This window comes from Lasioglossum baleicum, chromosome 6, assembly GCF_051020765.1.
Source record: "Lasioglossum baleicum chromosome 6, iyLasBale1, whole genome shotgun sequence".
Taxonomy (NCBI): Eukaryota; Metazoa; Arthropoda; class Insecta; order Hymenoptera; family Halictidae; genus Lasioglossum; species Lasioglossum baleicum.
This window is the reverse complement of record NC_134934.1, coordinates 9,720,512-9,741,349: the sequence shown is the minus strand read 5'-3', so window position 1 is coordinate 9,741,349 and position 20,838 is coordinate 9,720,512. Positions and strand designations below refer to the sequence as shown.

General features: G+C 35.9%; 1 protein-coding gene and 1 long non-coding RNA gene across 3 annotated transcripts; one reads left to right on the top strand and one right to left on the bottom strand.

The window, feature by feature from the left end:
* Positions 1 to 1,287: 1,287 nt before the first annotated feature.
* Positions 1,288 to 8,427, bottom strand: LOC143209376 (uncharacterized). The gene is made up of 3 exons (XR_013009075.1): positions 4,304 to 8,427; positions 4,010 to 4,198; positions 1,288 to 3,925 (listed from the first exon to the last, which is right to left on the bottom strand). It is a non-coding gene; the product is annotated as an uncharacterized LOC143209376 (long non-coding RNA).
* On the top strand, positions 1,946 to 20,132 carry Ggamma30a (guanine nucleotide-binding protein subunit gamma-e). 2 transcript variants are annotated; one of them, XM_076424897.1, is made up of 3 exons: positions 1,946 to 2,104; positions 5,626 to 5,792; positions 5,895 to 8,122. In XM_076424897.1, exons 2-3 carry the CDS (start codon positions 5,680 to 5,682, stop codon positions 5,962 to 5,964), a joined length of 183 nt encoding a protein of 60 aa, XP_076281012.1. In that variant the 5' UTR covers positions 1,946 to 2,104; positions 5,626 to 5,679; the 3' UTR covers positions 5,965 to 8,122. The 2 variants fall into 2 exon arrangements, with proteins under 2 accessions (XP_076281012.1, XP_076281010.1); XM_076424895.1 differs by lacking the exon at positions 5,895 to 8,122 and adding an exon at positions 18,821 to 20,132 and having other exon boundaries at positions 1,977 to 2,104.
* Positions 20,133 to 20,838: the final 706 nt, after the last annotated feature.

Here is a 20,838-nt window from a genome sequence, read left to right as displayed (position 1 = left end):
ATCTCGAAAATCGAGTTTTGTATTAGGAGAACATGATATCGAAGGAGGTGGCACGAAATTCAGTAGTATAAGTCAACGACAAGTCAGACGTTCGAAAATTAGCGAAAATTTTCCGGAATCTCGAAAATTGAGAAAAGTATTAGGAGAACATGATATCGCAGGAGGTGGCACGAATTTCAGTAGTATAAGTCAACGACAAGTCAGACGTTCGAAAATTGGCGAAAATTTTCGAAAATCTCGAAAATCGAGTTTTGTATTAGGAGAACATGATATCGAAGGAGGTGGCACGAATTTCAGTAGTAGAAGTCAACGACAAGTCAGACGGTCAAAAATTGGCGAAAATTTTCCGAAATCTCGAAATTTGAAAAAAGTATTAGGAGAACATGATATCGCAGGAGGTGGCACGAATTTCAGTAGTAGAAGTCAACGACAAGTCAGACGGTCAAAAATTGGCGAAAATTTTCCGAAATCTCGAAATTTGAGAAAAGTATTAGGAGAACATGATATCGCAGGAGGTGGCACGAATTTCAGTAGTGTAAGTCAACGACAAGTCAGACGGTCAAAATATACGAAAATTTTCCGGAATCTCGAAAATTGAGAAAAGTATTAGGAGAACATGATATCGCAGGAGGTGGCACGAATTTCAGTAGTATAAGTCAACGACAAGTCAGACGGTCGAAAATGGGCGAAAATTTTCGAAAATCGAGTTTTGTATTAGGAGAACATGATATCGAAGGAGGTGGCACGAAATTCAGTAGTATAAGTCAGCGACAAGTCAGACGGTCGAAAATGGGCGAAAATTTTCGAAAATCGAGTTTTGTATTAGGAGAACATGATCTCGAAGGAGGTGGCACGAAATTCAGTAGTATAAGTCAACGACAAGTCAGACGGTCGAAAATTGGCGAAAATTTTCGAAAATCGAGTTTTGTATTAGGAGAACATGATATCGAAGGAGGTGGCACGAAATTCAGTAGTATAAGTCAACGACAAGTCAGACGGTCGAAAATTGGCGAAAATTTTCGAAAATCTCGAAAATCGAGTTTTGTATTAGGAGAACATGATATCGCAGGAGGTGGCACGAATTTCAGTAGTAGAAGTCGACGACAAGTCAGACGGTCGAAAATTGGCGAAAATTTTGGAAAATCGAGTTTTGTATTAGGGGAACATGATATCGAAGGAGGTGGCACGAATTTCAGTAGTATAACTCTACGACATGCGGCACGTTCGGGAAAAAATGTTGGTTCAATAAATACAATACGCAGATATTCTTTTTAATACACAGTCTTTATTTATTCATTGTAAATTCATACATAAAATGTTTGTGTATAATGTACGCGTACATAACTTATGAATATTACATTCTAAACATTTATATCACGAATGTTGAGTAGTTTGGAAAAACTCGGCACACTGTAAGACTTCTAGTATGATACTGTAGTACAGGGCGATGAGGACAATTATATTAGATGATCATCAGTCCACTGCTATACTTGTTCTGCGCCAGCCGATGGATAAATCCGCTAGTACCAGTTGCCCCAAGTGCTCGAGATGCTGTATTGATAATCAGTAGACTGCGGATCTTCCTGCAAAATAATTTTTATTGAAAATCAACATATTTATTAAAAGTGCAGCTGTTAGCTCGACATTACCCTTTATTCATAAGACACTAGAAGTTCTTACAAGTAGTAAGACTTTTGACCTCGGTCCGTTCATAATAAATAATAATAATAATCATAATAATAATAATTTTTATTACGTTCTGAAACACGCAAATCGCAAAAAGATAACTCGGCAGGAGCCAACGTGAAAGTGATCGCTCGAGTTTGATCGTACGCGCAATCCTCTGAAAAAATGTTCGATGTCAACAATGATTGGACATATTGGCAGGTAAATTACCAGCAAATTAGATTGCCGAGTTTTGTTGAGGCTTCCGTAAGCGAATCGAGAAACCTGCCAAGAGTCGGCTACTCTCAGAACTTTATCGACCTCCGGCAAGGTGAGTGCTACTGTGCCACACAAATATTCGAAGAAATTCAGCAGACGGCCTGTGACACGTGTGCAAGTTTCCTTTTTTTCAAGCTTCACACATCTCGAAACTGTACGGGTAAGTACCAACCCTCGATACATTCTTTACGAAATCTTATGGTAACCGTAAAGCGTTTGAACAACTAACGGGGTACTCCCGTAACGAACTTCTCCATTGATCGATGATCGAATTAATCACAAAAGATGACGAAACATACAGGAATACGGTTCACAATTGTTTGATTATCGTTTTCATATTTTTATTTTATTATTATCAATTGGAACAACTAACGGGGTACTCCCGTAACGAACTTCTTCATTAATCGGTGATCAAATTAATCACAAGAGATGACGAAACATACAGGAATACGGTTCAATCTTTTTATTATCGTTTTCATATTTTTATTTTATCATTATCAATATTTTATATTATTTCACCACTCGAAAATGTATCCGCACACCTAACTCATGTAGGTATGCAACGTGGAAAACGTACGTAATCACTAGACTGCGGATCTTTATGCAATTATGGCTTTAGAAAATCTTTAAGAAATGGTAGGATACAAAATATGACCGAATTTTGAACGATTTTAATTGATTTCAGATCTAAAAAGGCGAAAATGAGATTCTATTTTATTCCACCTTCTTAAAATTCGTCTACAAAAATTGAAAATTGCATAAACATCCGCAGTCTGGTAATCACATATCGGAGAAATGGTGTCTCCGAGCGTTTTCGTGTTTGGTTTATTGCTCAATTTGTGAAAATTAATTATTCTGTGTGACAGTTCACTGATCCTTTTGTAATCCCTTCGCGATCTATCCCTGTCAAAATTATATCACATATATTCGAGTTGGTATGCAGTCAAAACAAGAATTTTTAGGTATTAACGTTCAAGGATTTTACTGGTGTAATTTATTTATTGTAAAAAGTTGTCGGAATTCCTATTATTCCAGAAGACAACAAGATCGCTGAAAATCGATACGATAAAGAAAGACTGAATAATTACAAAAATTATGATAGATTTGTAACATAAATTTTATTGACCATAGTTTGTGTTTTTACTTTGTCTCGCAAGGTGGCCATCATACTAAAGCGATTTCATCTTATCCTTGGATTACGTAATTATCCGTGTAGATTTGAAAATTGAATTTTATTCTTACATATTGTAACTTCTCTCGCATCATCTAATAATACATTTGTTGAACATTTTGCTATGTTAAAATCGTTATTCTGCCTCAATTTTGATGGAATTCGTATTGATGAAATATAACTTTAATTTAATTGTAGTTCTCTGCGAATCGACCTATAAATAATATATTTATTGCGTCCAATGGAAAGTTTCGAACGCTTTCTAACGTGTACAGATGAGCACACTTAAACTCACAGAAAGTTGTAGTGCTGGATGACGTATTATTTCAAGTTGTGAATTGTTCGTTTTACTTTGAATCGTATAAAATATTTGATTCGCAAAACAGGTTCTTAAAGTAGCATGTTATCTGTGGTGTATTTGAAAAAGTAAGGTTTCGTTTTAAAATATTTTTGTTCAGTACCGCTGGACTTACACTGCGAAATGCCTTTTTTGTAATTGGGTCGTTTGAATGACAAAAGCTGTTAATTAAATTGAAGCAATTTTTTGATAAATCTTATCAATTTATGCGTTGAAATGACATTTCTTTCTACAATTCAATGTTTTGCTTTGTGCTTTATAAGCCATCTTTCATTATACCGCGTTTTGCGGTTTATACTCCATTCGTCGTAACTTCCTGCTGTGTGTCTGGACGCGGAAGTTTGCGTCCGTGACGAATGAAGAGGTCCCAGGAGAAAAACTCGTTTTTGTCGAAATCTATTTTTAGTCTTTCCTTCTTTTATTTTCATTAAAACATTTATGCAAGTCTACGACTGAAATGAGAACTGGTGTAAGTCTATTTACAGCCCGTAAATATATGTATTATTTTAGTTAAATTCTTTATATAATCAAATTACCCATTGATAAATTAGTAGAAAAATTGCCAGACTTGTCATAATTAATTTATATTTTTGAATTTACTAATATGCTGACCTTTAATTTTCTCGAAACAACAAAAAATGGACTTGCACCACTTTCAAAATAAATGGTCCAGATATTGACTACCCCCATGATTATGGCCCAATCGAGAAAAGGGGTCCATTTTTCTAGAAAATTCAGTCGAAGGTGTAAAACTAGTTCTTAAGAAAAACTGGTTTGAAAAGTCAAAAGCCTGCGTGCTGCAGAACGGGAATAGTCTGATCATGACTTACCGTATCTACTGGCGTGCCTTTGCCACAACTTTGAACTCGATTTTCTCAGTATTGAAGCCCCATATCGACAAATTTTAAAGTATATCTTTGACCGTTCTCTTAACAAATGATAGTAATATTTTTTCATTATCAAACTGACTTTGTTTATTGTTATATTTTCATATGCTATATAAACTCCATTTGACTGAGGAATGAAAGCATAATATAATTAAAATCAGTTTTTGACTAAGGAATGAAAGAATAATACCTATAATTAAAATCAGTTTTTGACTGAGGAATGAAAGTATAATACATCATGTCAATAACTTCGCCATAATTTGTTGAGAGAACGATCGAGTTTTTACTTTATCTTTGCGATGAATAGAATACGATGCAGTCAAAAAAGACTGTTGACCTTTTGACCTTGAAATTAAAGATCAAAGTTATTTTTGCAGCTTTCGTAAGTGTTAATATTTTGATTAGACTATGGATTTCATGGATTCATGACAGAAATTAGTGTAGTTGCAAACACAGTGTTGGGCAATAAATAAATCTATTTAAATAAAAATTTAAACAACAAGTTATTTGTTATTTGGATATTCACAAATAAACAGCAAAAATAATTATCTATTATTTGAGCAAGTCTAAATGAATTATTCAAAATAACAAAGTTAATTGTTATTTACAAATACGATTTCAATTATTATTTGTACTGACAAATACTAAATTAAGAGAAGAGCAAAAACTATTTATTTGAACCACTTATTTGAACGCCGCCACTTTCCAACTTATTTCTTTCAGGCTCCACGGTGTGCCCCACGCCAAAAAAACCATGATCCGAAGGTGATACAAAAAAGTTTGTTGAATAAAAAAGATGTCCCTACTTATTTTAAACTAAACAAAGGAAAAACCATCAAGATTCATCATCGGGGTCTTGAGATATTTAATTTTATGTAAACTCAAAAAAATGATGGTTTTTTGCAATTATCTGGAAATCAAGGCCGAAACAAAAAAAGTGACAGGGGTAAAAGTTGTTCCATTTGGGGTCCTCTACAGCTGGTTAACGTTTGGCCGTTTAAAAACGGATGACCCTGTATAAGAACCACCCAACAGTAATAGTGAAACAAATTTGGTGTTGTACAGTGTCACGAATAAGTGTACGATTGTTATCGAGCTGATAATTATTCACTGAATCCCGCGACAAAAACAGAAACAACAACAAAACACGAACAAGGAAAGACGGGACTAACAGAATCAAATTTCCTGTTGCCAGTCGGTGACGTAGTTCTGTGTTCCATTAGCAAGAGTCCCCATACAGAGACAGTTCTATTGATTTTTCGTAGAGGCGCAAGCGCTATTCGGCTCTTATCTGGCGAAAGAGAGGCGCGGCTATAACCATGGATCCCAGTGTACTCGCCAACATGGACAAGGACGCGTTGAAGAAGCAGATCGAGAACATGAAGTACCAGGCCAGCATGGAACGATGGCCATTGTCAAGAAGTATTGCCGCGTAAGTTCATCGGAATCGTCCGTTTCTTCACGTCTGCTCTGCTTCTAATTGTCCTATTTATTTATTTCTTCTTATTTTATTTTATTTCATTTTTGTTTATAGTACCCGTACCTGTAACACCCTCTCATCCAAGCCTCTTAGAGACGCACGGAACATGGTACCTTTTACGTGATCGCTATGAAAAATCTTGTGAAGAATCTCGCCACAGTTTTGCTACCCCTTTGCGCGCATTCATTTATGGATTTAAGAATTTGCAGCATTGTTTTATTTTGAATAGTGAGCCTTAAAGATATTGTCTTTTAACTGTGTATTCCTGTATCGTATTGCTAAAATGTCGCGGCTTCCTCTTTGATTAGAATGTCCACTCTTTTTTGTTCTATTTTCATCGTTCCGAAAATAATTTAAGGTATTTAATACTCCAGCAACTTCAGTACACTATTTATGGAGCACGTTGTTAGCAACAGTGTCGTTATATTTAGCAAATTTAATGTGTCATTGCTACTGTTCTTCGTAGTCGATAGTTTGTTCAGTGTAGGTTAAAGTTCGAGTATTTACGTGAAGCTTGTATTTTCTGTAATCGGTCGAATGCTTAATTTCTTCGTGAATAAATATTTAATCATAGCAACTGTGAGATTGAATGCTGGGACTAATTTAAGGTCGTTGTGTTAAGTATGTTATCGTGTTGTCAGTCTTGTGGAATCGAATCGAGGAATGTAGATCAGCATTATTAATTAACTCACTATTTAATAATAGATAATTGTGGTTCAGGTCATCCTTTCATCCTTTAAAACATGCCACACTTAAAACACAAGTAAAATAAGTTGATAACAAACGCTACAGTATTGATATAATTAATAGATACTTAATAACAAAGAACATCCAAGTGATTTATATTCTAATTTTCATGGGTACACTGTTTAAATAATCAATGGTGACAATCGAAAACACATTTCGGAAAGATACGTAAAATGTGAAAATAATAATTACTAATTTAACACTGTATATTTTATAGCAACGACCAATTGATATTATTAAAATTTCTTTCGAACTATTACACTTTCTCAAACGTGAGGTTGTAATGTGTTCAAAATTGTTCGGTATATTCCGTTGTTGTTGGGCGAAATATTTGTGGCACTCCTTTTTTATTATTATTATTATTATATAAGGACCGAGGGGTCCTTTTATACAAATGTTTACAGTCGTTTACAGTAGAACTGATAGAAACAAAAAGAAACATAACAAAAAGAAGTCTTAACCTAAAATTTACATAAAAAGAGACAAGCGCGAAACTAAACAAATACAGGTACGATGTTAACAAACAATCTTGTGTAATTTTCTTTTGAATTTCTGTAACGTGCCATTAAAAAAATCAATATTATTATACAGTATGTTTGAGCTTGCAATTTTGTGTGTTCCACTGCGAAATTGTCTGTATCTTCTTGGATTAAATAAAGATGAAATTGATAATAAAAAAACTAGTGATTCACATATTCTAGTATACATATAATGCATTATATCTTGTTTAATTTCGCCGTTCTATGAACTCGATGATTGTCCTAGCTCAGTTAATATCTTTGTAAAAATCGTTCGTTTTATCTTATCGCTTTGTTTCATCAAGCAACATCGAGCAACAATATTTACTCGTTTCCTCGTTGAACGAACCAATACGAAGCCGTTAATTGTACATATCTCTCTAAAAGTGTAATGTGTTATAATCAAGGCTGGGCAAAATAGTATTTGAAATAAAAATTAAAATATTTTCAGAGATTATTTCCAAAACTATGTTACTTTGAATAATTTGAAATATCCATTTATTTTTTTATTAGTGGAAATACTATTTGAAATATCTATTTATTTTTTTATTAGTGGAGATACTATTTGTGCGAAATATTTATTTAATCTCCCAAGAATATGAAATATGTATTTCAATTATGTGTTTCTCAACACGAACTTGAGATAGTTACTTGAAATAAATATTTCTGCCTATGTTTCTCGATAAACTAATGTTTATTCGCAGGTTAACTGTACTCATCGACAAGTCTACCTTGCAGTAGACTCCCTTTAAAACCCGCCATATTTTCGACGAGATTTCCTTTCACGAATCGCATTTCCGGTGTCCATGTTGGGAGCGAGTGCAATGTACTGTTACAAACCAGTAACGTTTTCGACTTCGGTTCACGTCATTTCTTCCTCCAAGTGAATGTTTCATTAATATTTATACACGACACGTATATTTTTCAACCGAATTTGCATCCTGTACAAGGATACATAGACGGATTATTTCTGTTTACATAACCTCACAGGAATTAGATATTACATGGCATTTAAGTACCGTTTACTTACGTGATTCAAGTGTCTCGGTTAGGGGATTACATGCGTCTGAAAATGATAACAGCAGCATAACATTTGAGAACATTTTTGTACATCTATAGTGGGTGATCAAATAATTATGGAAACAATTATTTGAAATAATATTTCATGTGCCTAAAAATGTACATTAACTATTTGAAATTCTATTTATTGTATCTCTATTATTATAAAAGTAACGAATTTTAACCAATTATTAATAATTTTAAACAATATTAGATTTTTAATTGTTTGATGTTGATTCACTAAAATTATCCAGAAGTGGTGCTGCCCCTTTATTGCATATGCTATGTTCAGAATATAACAATATTATAATAAAAGAGATATTACTAATAAGTAGACTCCGGATGTTTATGAAAGTGCCTATTTTTATAGAAAACTTTAGTATTTACTAAAGTTCATTTAAGCACTTCGCCTGCCACAATAGAAAAATTGGAAACAAGGGATTTGCCGTTTAATGTCTCCATGGGAATATTCATGAACATACCCGGTGATTGTGGAAAAAAAATTGTGGAAAAAAGTAATTATCTGTCATAGGAAATAATAATATTGGATTAACGAAATTAATACAAATTTCAAATATTTTAAACAATGAATTTGTACAAGATCCGATAGATGTGTCAGAAACCTACTGGAACAAATATATACAGTAAGGAGCATAACTGATTCCACACAATTTAAATCAGAATAACTTTTATATGAATGGACCAAACGACGTCAATTTCTCTGTAAGGCTAGAAGAGTTAGTTTAGTAAATGACGTCTAATAAATAAGTTGAAAAAATGCATTTGGTCGGAATTGTGAAAGACAATACTAAAAATTGATTTTTACAACCTCTTTAGCTGGCCCAGAACGAAAATTTAAAAAATGGATTTTGTCAACTCTGGTATAAATTATATATGTTCTGAAAATTTCATTGAGAATTGGTTAATTGGTTCACGAATTATAAACGATCAAAACTGGTAAAAAGGCCGGAAATCTTGAAAAATTGCAATTTTTAACACTTTTGATCGTTTATAATTCGCAAACCGATTCTTAGACAAATCGAAGAATTTACAAAAAGCATAGATGACGACGTAAATGGCGTGGCGCGTGGTGCCACCACACGCGGCTAGCAATTAACAGTCAAGGCTGAATTACACCGGCGCGGCGCGGCGCGGCGCGTTGTTCCCATATTACACACGCCGCGATCGGGACAGGCTCTCCTTGGACGTGGAGTGTCGGTTAATCGCATATTCGCGTACCGATCACTTTCAGACATTCAATATCGGGGTACGTGTACTTATGTTCCTTGTTGGTCCTGGCGATCGTAACTGTACCGTACAGATTGCATGGTTAAACGACAACGGATGATGACCGCTAATATATTCACGAAACTTTTATTTTCTCTGCTTGTGCTTTTATCCTTATCCGTTTATTCTGTTTGTTTACGCGTAATAGAACTTTGTAATTCAATCGGCGATAAGTAGACAACGTTCCGCGAACTCTATCCCGCGTTTATGGCTTTCGCATATGTACTTATAAATAAGTAGACCGGACATTTATGCAAAATAAAAATGTTTTCTGCATTAATTCCACGATGTAGAAGCAACATAGACATTTATTTCTTCCCCCCGCCCCCGCATTATTTCAAGAAAGAAAATCAATTTCTACCTCACTCCAGTTTGTTCTAATTCAGGTATAAAATTTTTATTTTGTACAAAAATCAGCGGTCTTGAAATTAATTGTGGATGGAGTATAATTCATCGAATTTCACAGGCTTGCTCCATTCGAAAAAGAGTAGACAACTCAATAAATAAGCAACCAAAATGAACTTTCTCATCAATAATTATTATGAACAAGTGAAAAGAAATTCGATCACATTGATAACTGTTGTGAGCGACCGAAATAAATATCTCTCATTGATAACTGTTATGAGTAGACTGCGGATCTCTATGCAAAGTAAAATTTATATACATCGATTGCAAGCTATGGGAGCTAAGTAAAAATTTATTTTCCTGATTAATGATTTTTATATGTTAAAAATAGTATATCGGCATTGTTAAACTCTTTTAATCTTTTCCCTGTTTTGAATTACACCTACTCTCATTTTTGTTATAAACGCATAAAATCCGCAGTCTAGTTATGAGCGATAGAAATGAACTTCTCTCATCAATAACTGTTATGAGCGAACGAAACAGTGCTTGTTTCTTCATCGATAACAGTTATCGAGGAGGATCCAATTTTTTGGACGCTAATAACTGTTATTTGTAATCAAAAAGTATAGAAATCGATATTTTTTAATCATTTTTTTCTTGTAGCGTCGTAGAAGGGGAAGATAGAGTGGGGACACAAGTTTTAACCCTCAGCACTCGAATAAAGACTCAGAGTCACCACTAAAACTTGCTGTACTTATTCACAATATTGTTTGCATGATTGTATGAAGTATTGTATCAATTTCGTATCCAGAAAATAAAAAAAAAAGGTATGCATTGAAATTATTCTAGGTCGGAAGAAATGTTTCATTTTCGAATTAAGATAGCTCCGGGTGCAAAGGGTTAATCTGGCGACTCTGTCTTCTGGGAATTAAAACGTTCGGTTGTAATATTAGAAGAATTCATAGTCTTCAATGTTTAATGAAAGAGAAACAGTATAAATTTTTCATTTTTAATTTTTGGTAAAAGCCTGCAAGTGAAATTAGTAGACTGCGAATTGTTAGAAACACGAATTGAATGAAAATGCGTTCGAACAATGTATTTCACCTATTCATTTTTGTATGAACACATAAAATCCGGAGTCTAGTAAATAATTAGTGGATAGAGTAAGCTTTATTTTGGACTTGACGATCGAATTCCGAGAAAAGAATACTCGAGACGATTAGTTTACAAAATTTCTCATGCCAGTTCAAAATGTGAAATTACGGGGGCCCGTTGATGTCCCGAGAAGATTAAATTCTCACGGTTGTGTAACGGATAAGACCTCGAAATAAGAAAAATCTCCTGAGATACCGCTACCAGGTTAATACGCAATGAAAATACCTCAGCATCGCCGTACGATCTATGAATGAATCAGAAAAATAGAATTACCACAGCAATTTCACGATTTCCTCGTAGACAGAAGATTACAGAGTAAAACCGCTGGTACCTGTTAGCTACAGGTTTTTGACACAAGTCGTGTAATGTTGACATTGTTAACCTTAATGACCACCTTTCCCACTCGACTGTACAATTACACTTGTACGAGTGACAAGGCGCGAAGAAACTGATTCTAGTCTGAACAATAAACGAGTTCCATTCTAATTTTCCTTCGCTGAGGGATTGCTTTGTGTTTGCTTGATGATAGGAAAGTATTAACACTAGATCTACAGAGCACTGGAGGTGACTATTTTATACTACTTTATAAAAATTAATTTTTATATTGTATACATATATATACGAGTGTTCAAAGAAATAAACTCATTACATAATTATGTATGAATGCATCTTTACTATCTCGATAATCGCAAATTAATATTTGTGAAATTACTAAAATGATTTTCTATAATTAAATAAGAAATTTAATTATTATTTGAAAATGAAATATTAATTTAATTTGTTATTTATTTAAAATAAGAGTGAATTAAGAAGAAATAATTTGTTACATTCTCGTATTCCACTTTACTATTTCTCAGAGTGCCGGCTAAGTGTTAGAAATTTTCGAGAATCGGGAGACGCGTACGGCGAAGGAATTTAAGTTCACTAACCTGTTTACTGCAACATAAAACGGTGTAAGAAAGTTCAGCATATCGCAAACAATAGAAAGTCTGCTCTGATTTACTAAAAATCTGTTCAAAGAAATAAAAGTGAACACGTGAATGAAAGTTTTTCGAGTGAACGTCATCGTGTTACGTACAATGAGTTAATCTCTTGAACAATAGATTTTATAAATCTTCGAACTTATTAATAAATCTTTTAACTTCTGAAAGTTAATACTTTGTGCTTACTTCTTTAATTGAATTATGAGTCCTTTCTCCTTTATTTAATTAAAAGTTATTTTGACCTTGCTACTTTATTTTATATAAATTATTTTGGCCTTACTTCTTCTTATTTTTTTATCAATTACTTTGACCCTACTACTTTATTTTAGTATAAATCGCTTTCTCCTTCTTCATTTTATCAAAATATTATTTTTATTCATGATTTATTTTATATAAATTATTTTGGCCTTACTTCTTTTTATTTTTTTATCAATTACTTTGACCCTACTACTTTATTTTAGTATAAATCGCTTTCTCCTTCTTCATTTTATCAAAATATTATTTTTATTCATGATTTATTTTATATAAATTATTTTGGCCGTACTTCTCTATTTTATTATAAATTACTTTGACCCTACTACTTTATTTTATGATAAATCACTTTCTCTCTCTCCTTCTTCATTTTATCAAAATATTATTTTTATTCATGATTTAAGAATTATTATAATAGACTTAAGATTGTTTATCTACTTTATTTAGTTATTTTTCACTTCATTTACAGAGTGTCCCAAAAATGTTGCACTTGCTTGAATGGGATGATTCCTGAGTTGATTTGAAATAACTTTTCTCGTTACGAAAATGTTCTCCGAGGTTTCGTTAAGCAGTTATTAACGAAAAACACGGACCAACCAGAGTGCGACTTTGATTCGGCCAATGCCAACGCCACGCTCAACTGTAGCCGCGCTCTGATTGGTCCGTGCTTTTCCGTGTTAATAATTCCTGAACTTTTTTCGCAAAGGAAAATAATAAAAACGTGGTAAAATTACTTCAAATGACTTCAGGAAACGCCCCTTTCAAGGAAGCACAACATTTTCGCGCATCAAAGTTTAGTATCCAAACACATTTTGGATCCACTTTATAATTACTCTAAACATTTTCCAACTCTCAAAGTATGCAGTATTACAGAAGGTAATTAGAAAGTGGAAGACAATAAAATTGGTTGCCGTCGTTTAATAATATTTCATTTGTCGTAATGGCAGAAATGCCTCTCAGACACAAAGCATGATTCGTGCTGTTCATGGAGATGATGCTGTTGGCGAAAGTACCTCTCGCAAATGATTTTCTCAATTTAAAGCCGGTAATTACTCGCCTAAAGACACGCATCGTTTCCGGTAAAACTTCCGCAGTTAGTGGCACTCGGTATTAATTAAATAATTTTTAAAAACTATGCACAATAAAACTTTCAGTGACGGAGATCATCAGAGTTTTTAGAAATGTCAAAAGGCACAGTTGCTGATCATTAGACTGCGGATCTTTAAAAATTGTCTGCATCGGTTGCAAGAAACGGAAACTAAATTGAACGTTACTGCTTCCCTTAATGATTTTAATAGAGGAGAAATCATGTATTGACATCTACTATTTTTAAAGTTTTCCAACAATTTTGAATCTCATCTGCTCAACGTTTGCTATAATCAGCGCCCGCTCTAGCGATTACGTCGCCCCGGACAAAAAGACAAATTGCCGCCCCATATATGTATACAGGGTGTCCCAAAATTCGTGAAAATCCCGAAAGGGGGTGGTTCCTGAGGCCATTTCAAGCGACATTTTCCTTTGCAAAAATGTTATCCGCGGCTTTGTTTAGGAGTTATTAACGAAAAACACGGACCAATCAGAGCGCGACCTAGACACCAGTTGGGACAGTCGGCCAATAGACAGCTGGCGCGCCGGGCCGACTGACCCAACTGGTGTCTAGGTCGCGCTCTGATTGGTCCGTGTTTTTCGTTAATAACTCCTAAACAAAGCCGCGGATAACATTTTTGCAAAGGAAAATGTCGCTTGAAATGGCCTCAGGAACCACCCCCTTTCGGGATTTTCACGAATTTTGGGACACCCTGTATATTTTTTTAAAATAAAGGTACATATTTTTTATCTTCAATAAAAATCAAATCATTTTATTTAAATTTTAATAAAAGCAAATTTTTTATTGATTGGGTATTTGACACATTAATATTTTTCTCACAGTTACAGCCAAAATGGCGCCCCTAAATTTTCGCGCCCCGGACAAATATCCGGGTTGCCCCGCGGATTTTATGCATTTATGACAAACATGGGTACGTACAATTTAAAACAGTGCACATGTAAAAAATATTTGAGGACATCAACGCGTTAGTTTCAGCTTAATAGAATAATTAAAGGAAGAATAGCTCCTGTGTCCTGCAATCGATGCAAACATTTTTTATTTTGGATGAAGATCCGTAGTCCACTTATCACCCATCTTTAGATGCGTCGAACAGAGTAACTTTGCCTCGTAGCAATGATTACGTGGCGTACCAAATGCATGAAAAAAACAAAAATCGAACGAGACAATGTTCGTCCGATAGATAAGAAGTGTTAGGAAGTGGTCGAAATTGGGATACAGCCGGCGAAAGAAAAGGGATCTTAATCTAGATCGGTGCTCCGACCGGTATTTAAACGGAATCCGCATTTAGGCGGAATCTATCGCGATGATGCATCGGTAACGAGGTTTAATAACACATGGGAAGTTCGATGGTGTTCCCGGTTGCGGAACAACGCGGAACTGCGTCGTTCAACCAGCGAAGTTATCCCGGTCTGCGGTTTTCGAGGCGAATCGTACCCCGAAAGCAAAAAGTTTCCGCGGTCGACTACTTGGAGAGTGCCAGAGTGAAAGGTACCTCCTATTTTTTCCCCTCTTTCCGATCAAACTAATCTTTCGCCGGTGCTACTGTCCCCTCGACTTGACTCTAACTCAACTCGACTCGACTCGAATCGTATCGTCTCCTCGCGCGTTTTCCCTTCGCCGAGAAATCTTCGCTAGAAACGATATCGCCGGACGTTTTTTTTACCGACTCCAACCTGGCTCGCAGAGGCCTGTAGTTAATGAGATAAGTTCCTTTCCAGACGAATAACCTTAAGAACCGACTGCAATATCCGACCTTTCACATTTATCACCTGCGACTTTTCCACTGGCCTCCTATATATTTATTTAAGGATACACTTCGTAAGATATCGCTTTCTTCCGCACGTGCCACGGTGTCGCGACGCTCGCGGACACGCTCGATGCAAAATTCGTACTCTGAGATATCGTAATATACAGTGTTTCTTTTTTTATAAAATTCTGAACACCGAGACAACTCAAAAAATAACAATTTTGAAGTTGGAACAGATGCGTTGCAGTCGGTGTACAAAGTATTCGTACACCTTTTAAAAATGAATAACTTTTTTGTAATTGTACCAAACGACCTGATAGTTTTATAATCAATTAGAAGCATTGATTTACGAAATGATATGCGCGAAAAAGATTTTCCAAAAATTATAATTTACAAGGTTACATGCAAAAATAAAAAAGGCATTTTTTTAGAACTATTAGTCATTTTTAAATATTAGTTGATTATTGCCCAACTCTGGTCCATTCTAATGTGGCACGTCTTCCCCTTATTCGATCAACTTCGTCTTTTGCAGGAATTATTTTCTTACCCAATGGCACAATTTTAGGGAGGGGGGAGGGGGTTATGTATAGCTAAGGTCCACTCTACTGCACATTGTGCACCCACTTACTATCATAGAACGTACTTACATAAAGAAGATCCAAGAAGTATTTGAAATTTGATCACTAAATTCTCGAAAACATTCGAAAAATTGCTGATGAGAATGAATACAAACCTTGCGTTAAATTATTTAAAGAATCTCTTATATGCCTCCTTGTGTTCACAATTCAATTTGCTATCTTTACAACGGCACACAGTTATAACCCAATTAAATTAAGTTCAATTTCTAGTTAACAGATAACACAGTCATTAAAACTAAATTAAATGCCTTGTAATCTAAATTAATAAAACTTTTACGATGTTATTACTGCTAAATGTGTGTTTTAGGAAGAATATGTAACACACACATCTGCTATATGTGTTGCACAGAAAAAGCATACAACTATAATCTGATTAAGTTAAGTCAAATTTTGTAGCTAGCAGATAACACAATCGTTAAGACCGTTCTACAGATATATCTTCGATATCTAAAACATTAAAATATTCACGACGTTAATTCCAATTCATTAAAAAGTTTAATGCAATTACGAGCAACGAAAATCGCAGTGGAAACAGTTAACAGTAGGCGGTCGTTAACTCACATTCGTGTCTAATATAAAGCGATAAGTGAAAGCCTACAATTTTCTCACATTTTCTGGTAAATTGTGAGTGGTCTAACTAGATCGTGAGACATTTCTTGCCGGCGGTGTGACCAGTATTTATAAAGCGCGATTAAAAAGCAATTAGCGGTTTAAAATCGTTGATTTTATTTTGAGATTTATCAATATATCATTGTATCTATAGAATTTCTAAATGCATATTATATTCGAGCATAATTTCGATAAAACATCGTGTGTATTATTAATCGACTGTGGATCTTTACGCATAGTTTATTTCTCAAAAAACGCATACAGCATATTTTTAACAAGTTTATTATTTCTCTGTTAGAATTCTTTATCCTTTTAAAAATTGCATTCTTCAAAAATCTTGTTGATATGAAATCTTCTTGTTTCATTTAATTTATAAGACAAAGTTATTGACCTTTCAAACAACTGACAAATAGATTAAAGTTCTGTCTTAAAGTTCGTTTGGAAAACTTGTAAATTGCACAAACATCCGCAGACTATTAATAACTATACTAATGATAACGAAATGACAAACTTTCGACGAAACTTTCAAAATAAACGGCTCAAATAATATAAATCGTATAAAATCCGCAGTCTAGCGATATCAGTTATGGGAGTCTCTCTGTATCTGTCTTCGCGTGTCTTCGGAAACGTGCAGCGAGAAAATACGAAAAATTAGCTGTGTGTAATAAGACAGGCGCGCGTTCCTGTGGAACACAGAGCTCTCCTTGAACGCAAAATCGGCTCGAGGAGGGCCGAGTCCCTTTCACCGAGCTGTTCGCAACGGCCAACTATTCCTTATTCGATTCCCCGTGATTTTCTTTGCATCGCTGCAACCTTGTTATATTCAGAGCAATCCTACGCTCCGCGAAAGCGATTTCCAACGATTTGATCATTCGTTTCGGATTTAAATCACTGTACTGAGGTACTGCTGGACCTCTCCGGCGACTTTGGAACCGTTCTCGTTACTTTTACCGCAGGAATTTGCGGTATATTTCCAAGAATTAACACGCTTCACTGTGTTAGATGCAGAAACCAAGTGAATCTTACGCGTTTAAAAAATTCTGTTCGAGTTTATTACCCAGTAAGCAATTTGCTCTTGATTTTCATTATGAATCCGGCACCAAACTTTGTAAACTGTCCTCGATCAAGCCAATTTTTCATTCGTCCATTTTTTTCTATTTTAAGAAGCTGAGAATTTAGTGAAAAAATGATATGTTCGAGTTCAAATTGCTCTTTGAAAATCACTTTTTAAAAAGTTGACCTCAGGAAGAGCTAGCTTGTTTCTTCAATATTCGATAAAATGGCTGCCACGTCCTTCTAGCTCAAGTTTTCAGCAACTGCTACTTAAATATTATACATATTGATTTTCGTTAGGGAACGTAATTTTATATATGAAAAATATTGTTGAATTTCTCCTACTTTTCAACTGTTCAATGGTATGTCACCATTCAAGTTGCTACAAGATCATATAACAGTCTCACGTGTTAAACCAGTTAACGATGTAGAAACATGTTTTCAATGAATTTCTTAGTTTATAATTGACGTGTTTTTACCACGACAGTGTAGTTAAGATAGGGGAAAGATGTGACCTAATATTATAATAATATAATATATAATAAATAATATAATAAAAACATAAAACAGTTCAGCATATACAGGGTGTCCCACGCAACTGGAACAGCTTTTTTTTTAAAATGGAAACCTACATTTTTGACTGCACCAATCGATGCACTTTGTTGTGCTCTACATAAAAGTACTAACATACTTGTGCCCTAAACTTATTCGTTAGGAAGTTATCGAAGCTAAATGTTCTCTGATTTATAATGGAACATAACGTAGGTTTTTAGTGAATAAGAAACATTTCCAAATTTTGAACACCTGTCTCTCGCTACTTATTGGGTCAAAAAATACGTTGGACAGGGAAATTTGAAGGAAATTGAATGCTCTTTTCCAAAATGAAGAGAAAAAGTTCGTAGGACCCATAGTATTTGAGTTATAGAAGAAATACCAAAAACAGGTAACAAAAATCGAGGTTTTTCCCCCTCCCCAAGTTAGCACAGGGTCCTCGAGATCGAAAAACCTCAGATTCGACTCCGCAGAGTACCCCTAAATGACGTGCCAAAATTTCATTAAGTTGCATTGTGTGGCTCAAAATATCGTTTTGAGAAACATTTCCAAATTTTGAACGTCCGTCTCTCGGTACCTATTGGGTGAAAAAATACGTTGGACAGGGAAATTTGAAGGAAATTGAATGCTCTTTTCCAAAATGAAAAGAAAAAGTTCGTAGGACCCATAGTTTTTGAGTTATAGACGAAATACCAAAAACAGGTAACAAAAATTGTGGTTTTTTCCCCCTCCCCAAGTTAGCACAGGGTCCTCGAGGTCGAAAAAACTCAGATTCGACTCCGCAGAGTACCCCCAAATGACGTGCCAAAATTTCATTAAATTCGGAATACTTTCCAGGTAGACGCCCCTTTTTTCGACCTGGCGACTGGACTATAAATCCCGAGCGTTGAACCGAATGTGACCGGTGGTCTTCTGTTTTTTTTCCAGGATGAGGGACTACGTCGAAGAGAACGAGAAGATCGACCCGCTGATACACGCGCCTGACAAGAAGAACAATCCCTGGGCCGAGAAAGGCAAATGCATAATTATGTAATCGCGAGGAAGATGAACGGGGAGTGTGGGAACGGAAGAGGAAGGAAGGAAGGGCGCAACATCTGACGATGAAGGCGGGTCGTTCAGCCGTGTTCGAAGACAACCGGGGGAAAACCGAACAGCAACAAAACCGCGTAATAGCGAGTAAGAATGATGAGGAGGATGAGAGGACACCGGGGAGGAATCAAGGGGGACAGTATTAGAAGGAGCTGCGTTAACGACGAGTTCGAACCATAAACGATGAGAGGAGGAAGAAGGGACTCTGGGGGAGATATTGCTTCCGAAACAGGAACGAGACAGCAAGGAAAAACAGGAAGGTCGGCGAAGAAAGCGACGTTCAATCCAAAGCCTGGAGCAACTGATTCGGGAATCAAACAATTGTTCTCGCGGTCACCTGATCATCGGAACTCTCCCATTCCGTGTGTACAGCCACGAGGAAACGTTTGCTCGCGCGTTTTTCTTCTAGCCTCGAAGCTGCGAATCCCGGAGGGCGAGCCTCTCGAAGCCCGGGTTTGGGATCGCTTCGGCGGGACAGACGTGCGAAAAAAAGGTTTCAGTCTCGTGTATCGACATTAATTGGTTAAACTTTCACGTCCCGACCGTTTCCACCTTGTGTTCCTTCTCCCGCTCTCGAAACGAGCGAGAGAGAAAAAATGAGAGCGAGAGCGGACCGATGATCATCAGCTTTTGTCGCAGGTATCTCCGTGATCTCAAGCCGGGAACAAGAAAAGATAATCGGACACCGTATATACATATATATAAATTTGTATCGGTTCGATACACGTCGCGCCGCGTCGGAACTCTGTCGATCGACCAGCGAAAACTGTGGCAGGCCAACTTTATCGAAAATGCAGGCGTACTTACCCGAAAGAAATGCAAAACGCGCGCACACGGATACACGGAAAATCGTGAGTCCGTGGATCGTATGTATGTATGTACCTCCGCCTCGTCGTTGTTCCGACAATTGTTGAATAATCGATGTTACGCGTCGAACGCCGCGCGCGATTTCTTATCTGCTCTATACTTATGGAAAAAAAACTCTTTGAATCGTTCATTAACGTCGTAAACAATAATTTTATCTTAAGTAATCTAATATCATTATGTGTACACACATCTTACTTCATATGAACGGACGATTAATACGCTATGCATATACTTATGCGAATTTCTTACGGAAATATAATATATTCATATCATTTCAAACGTATCTTGGGCTTTCATTTTTACACCCGCAATATCAGATCCAGCTTCTACAGCGATTAGCGGAATCACGGACGTATCTAGTACAGACCGGAACATTTGGCTATTTGGCAACGCTGTCTCAGTACGATTTTTGAAGTGACACTTCAAGTCGGCCCCACGTTATGTCACCGTACTTTCACTCGGGGGACCAAAAATTTTCCACTTTTCTGAATATGATATCATACGATACGACCAGAAAATGGTGAAACGTTAAATTCTGGCGCGAGGAATCCATGCCTGATTCAGACGCTCCTGCGCACAGTGGGTGAGAAACCGATCTTTTTGGACAAAAATCTGCCGACAACTCAGTTTTTCATCGATTCGGGTTAAGAAGTGTCGGCAACTCAGCTGGGAAATGCAAATTTATGGTATGGGCGGATGAAGTATCGGAGTTATTGGGTTTTGTAGATAAGGATTCTCTTGATTTCTTGTGACAGTTACCGATTTTCGCGCAACACGTCATCAAAGTATAGTCCTTCACGAACATTTAAAAAAAAATTCCAATTGAATCGATGAAAAACTGAATTGTCGGTAGATTTTTGTCCAAAAAGATCGGTTTCTCGGCCACTGTGCTGCGTCTGGAAACTGGAAACCAATATGGCGGCGTTCTAACCTCTCAACTCGCGCTTGAGATCAAGCAAGTTTACTCGCGTATAACTTTTAGACGAGTG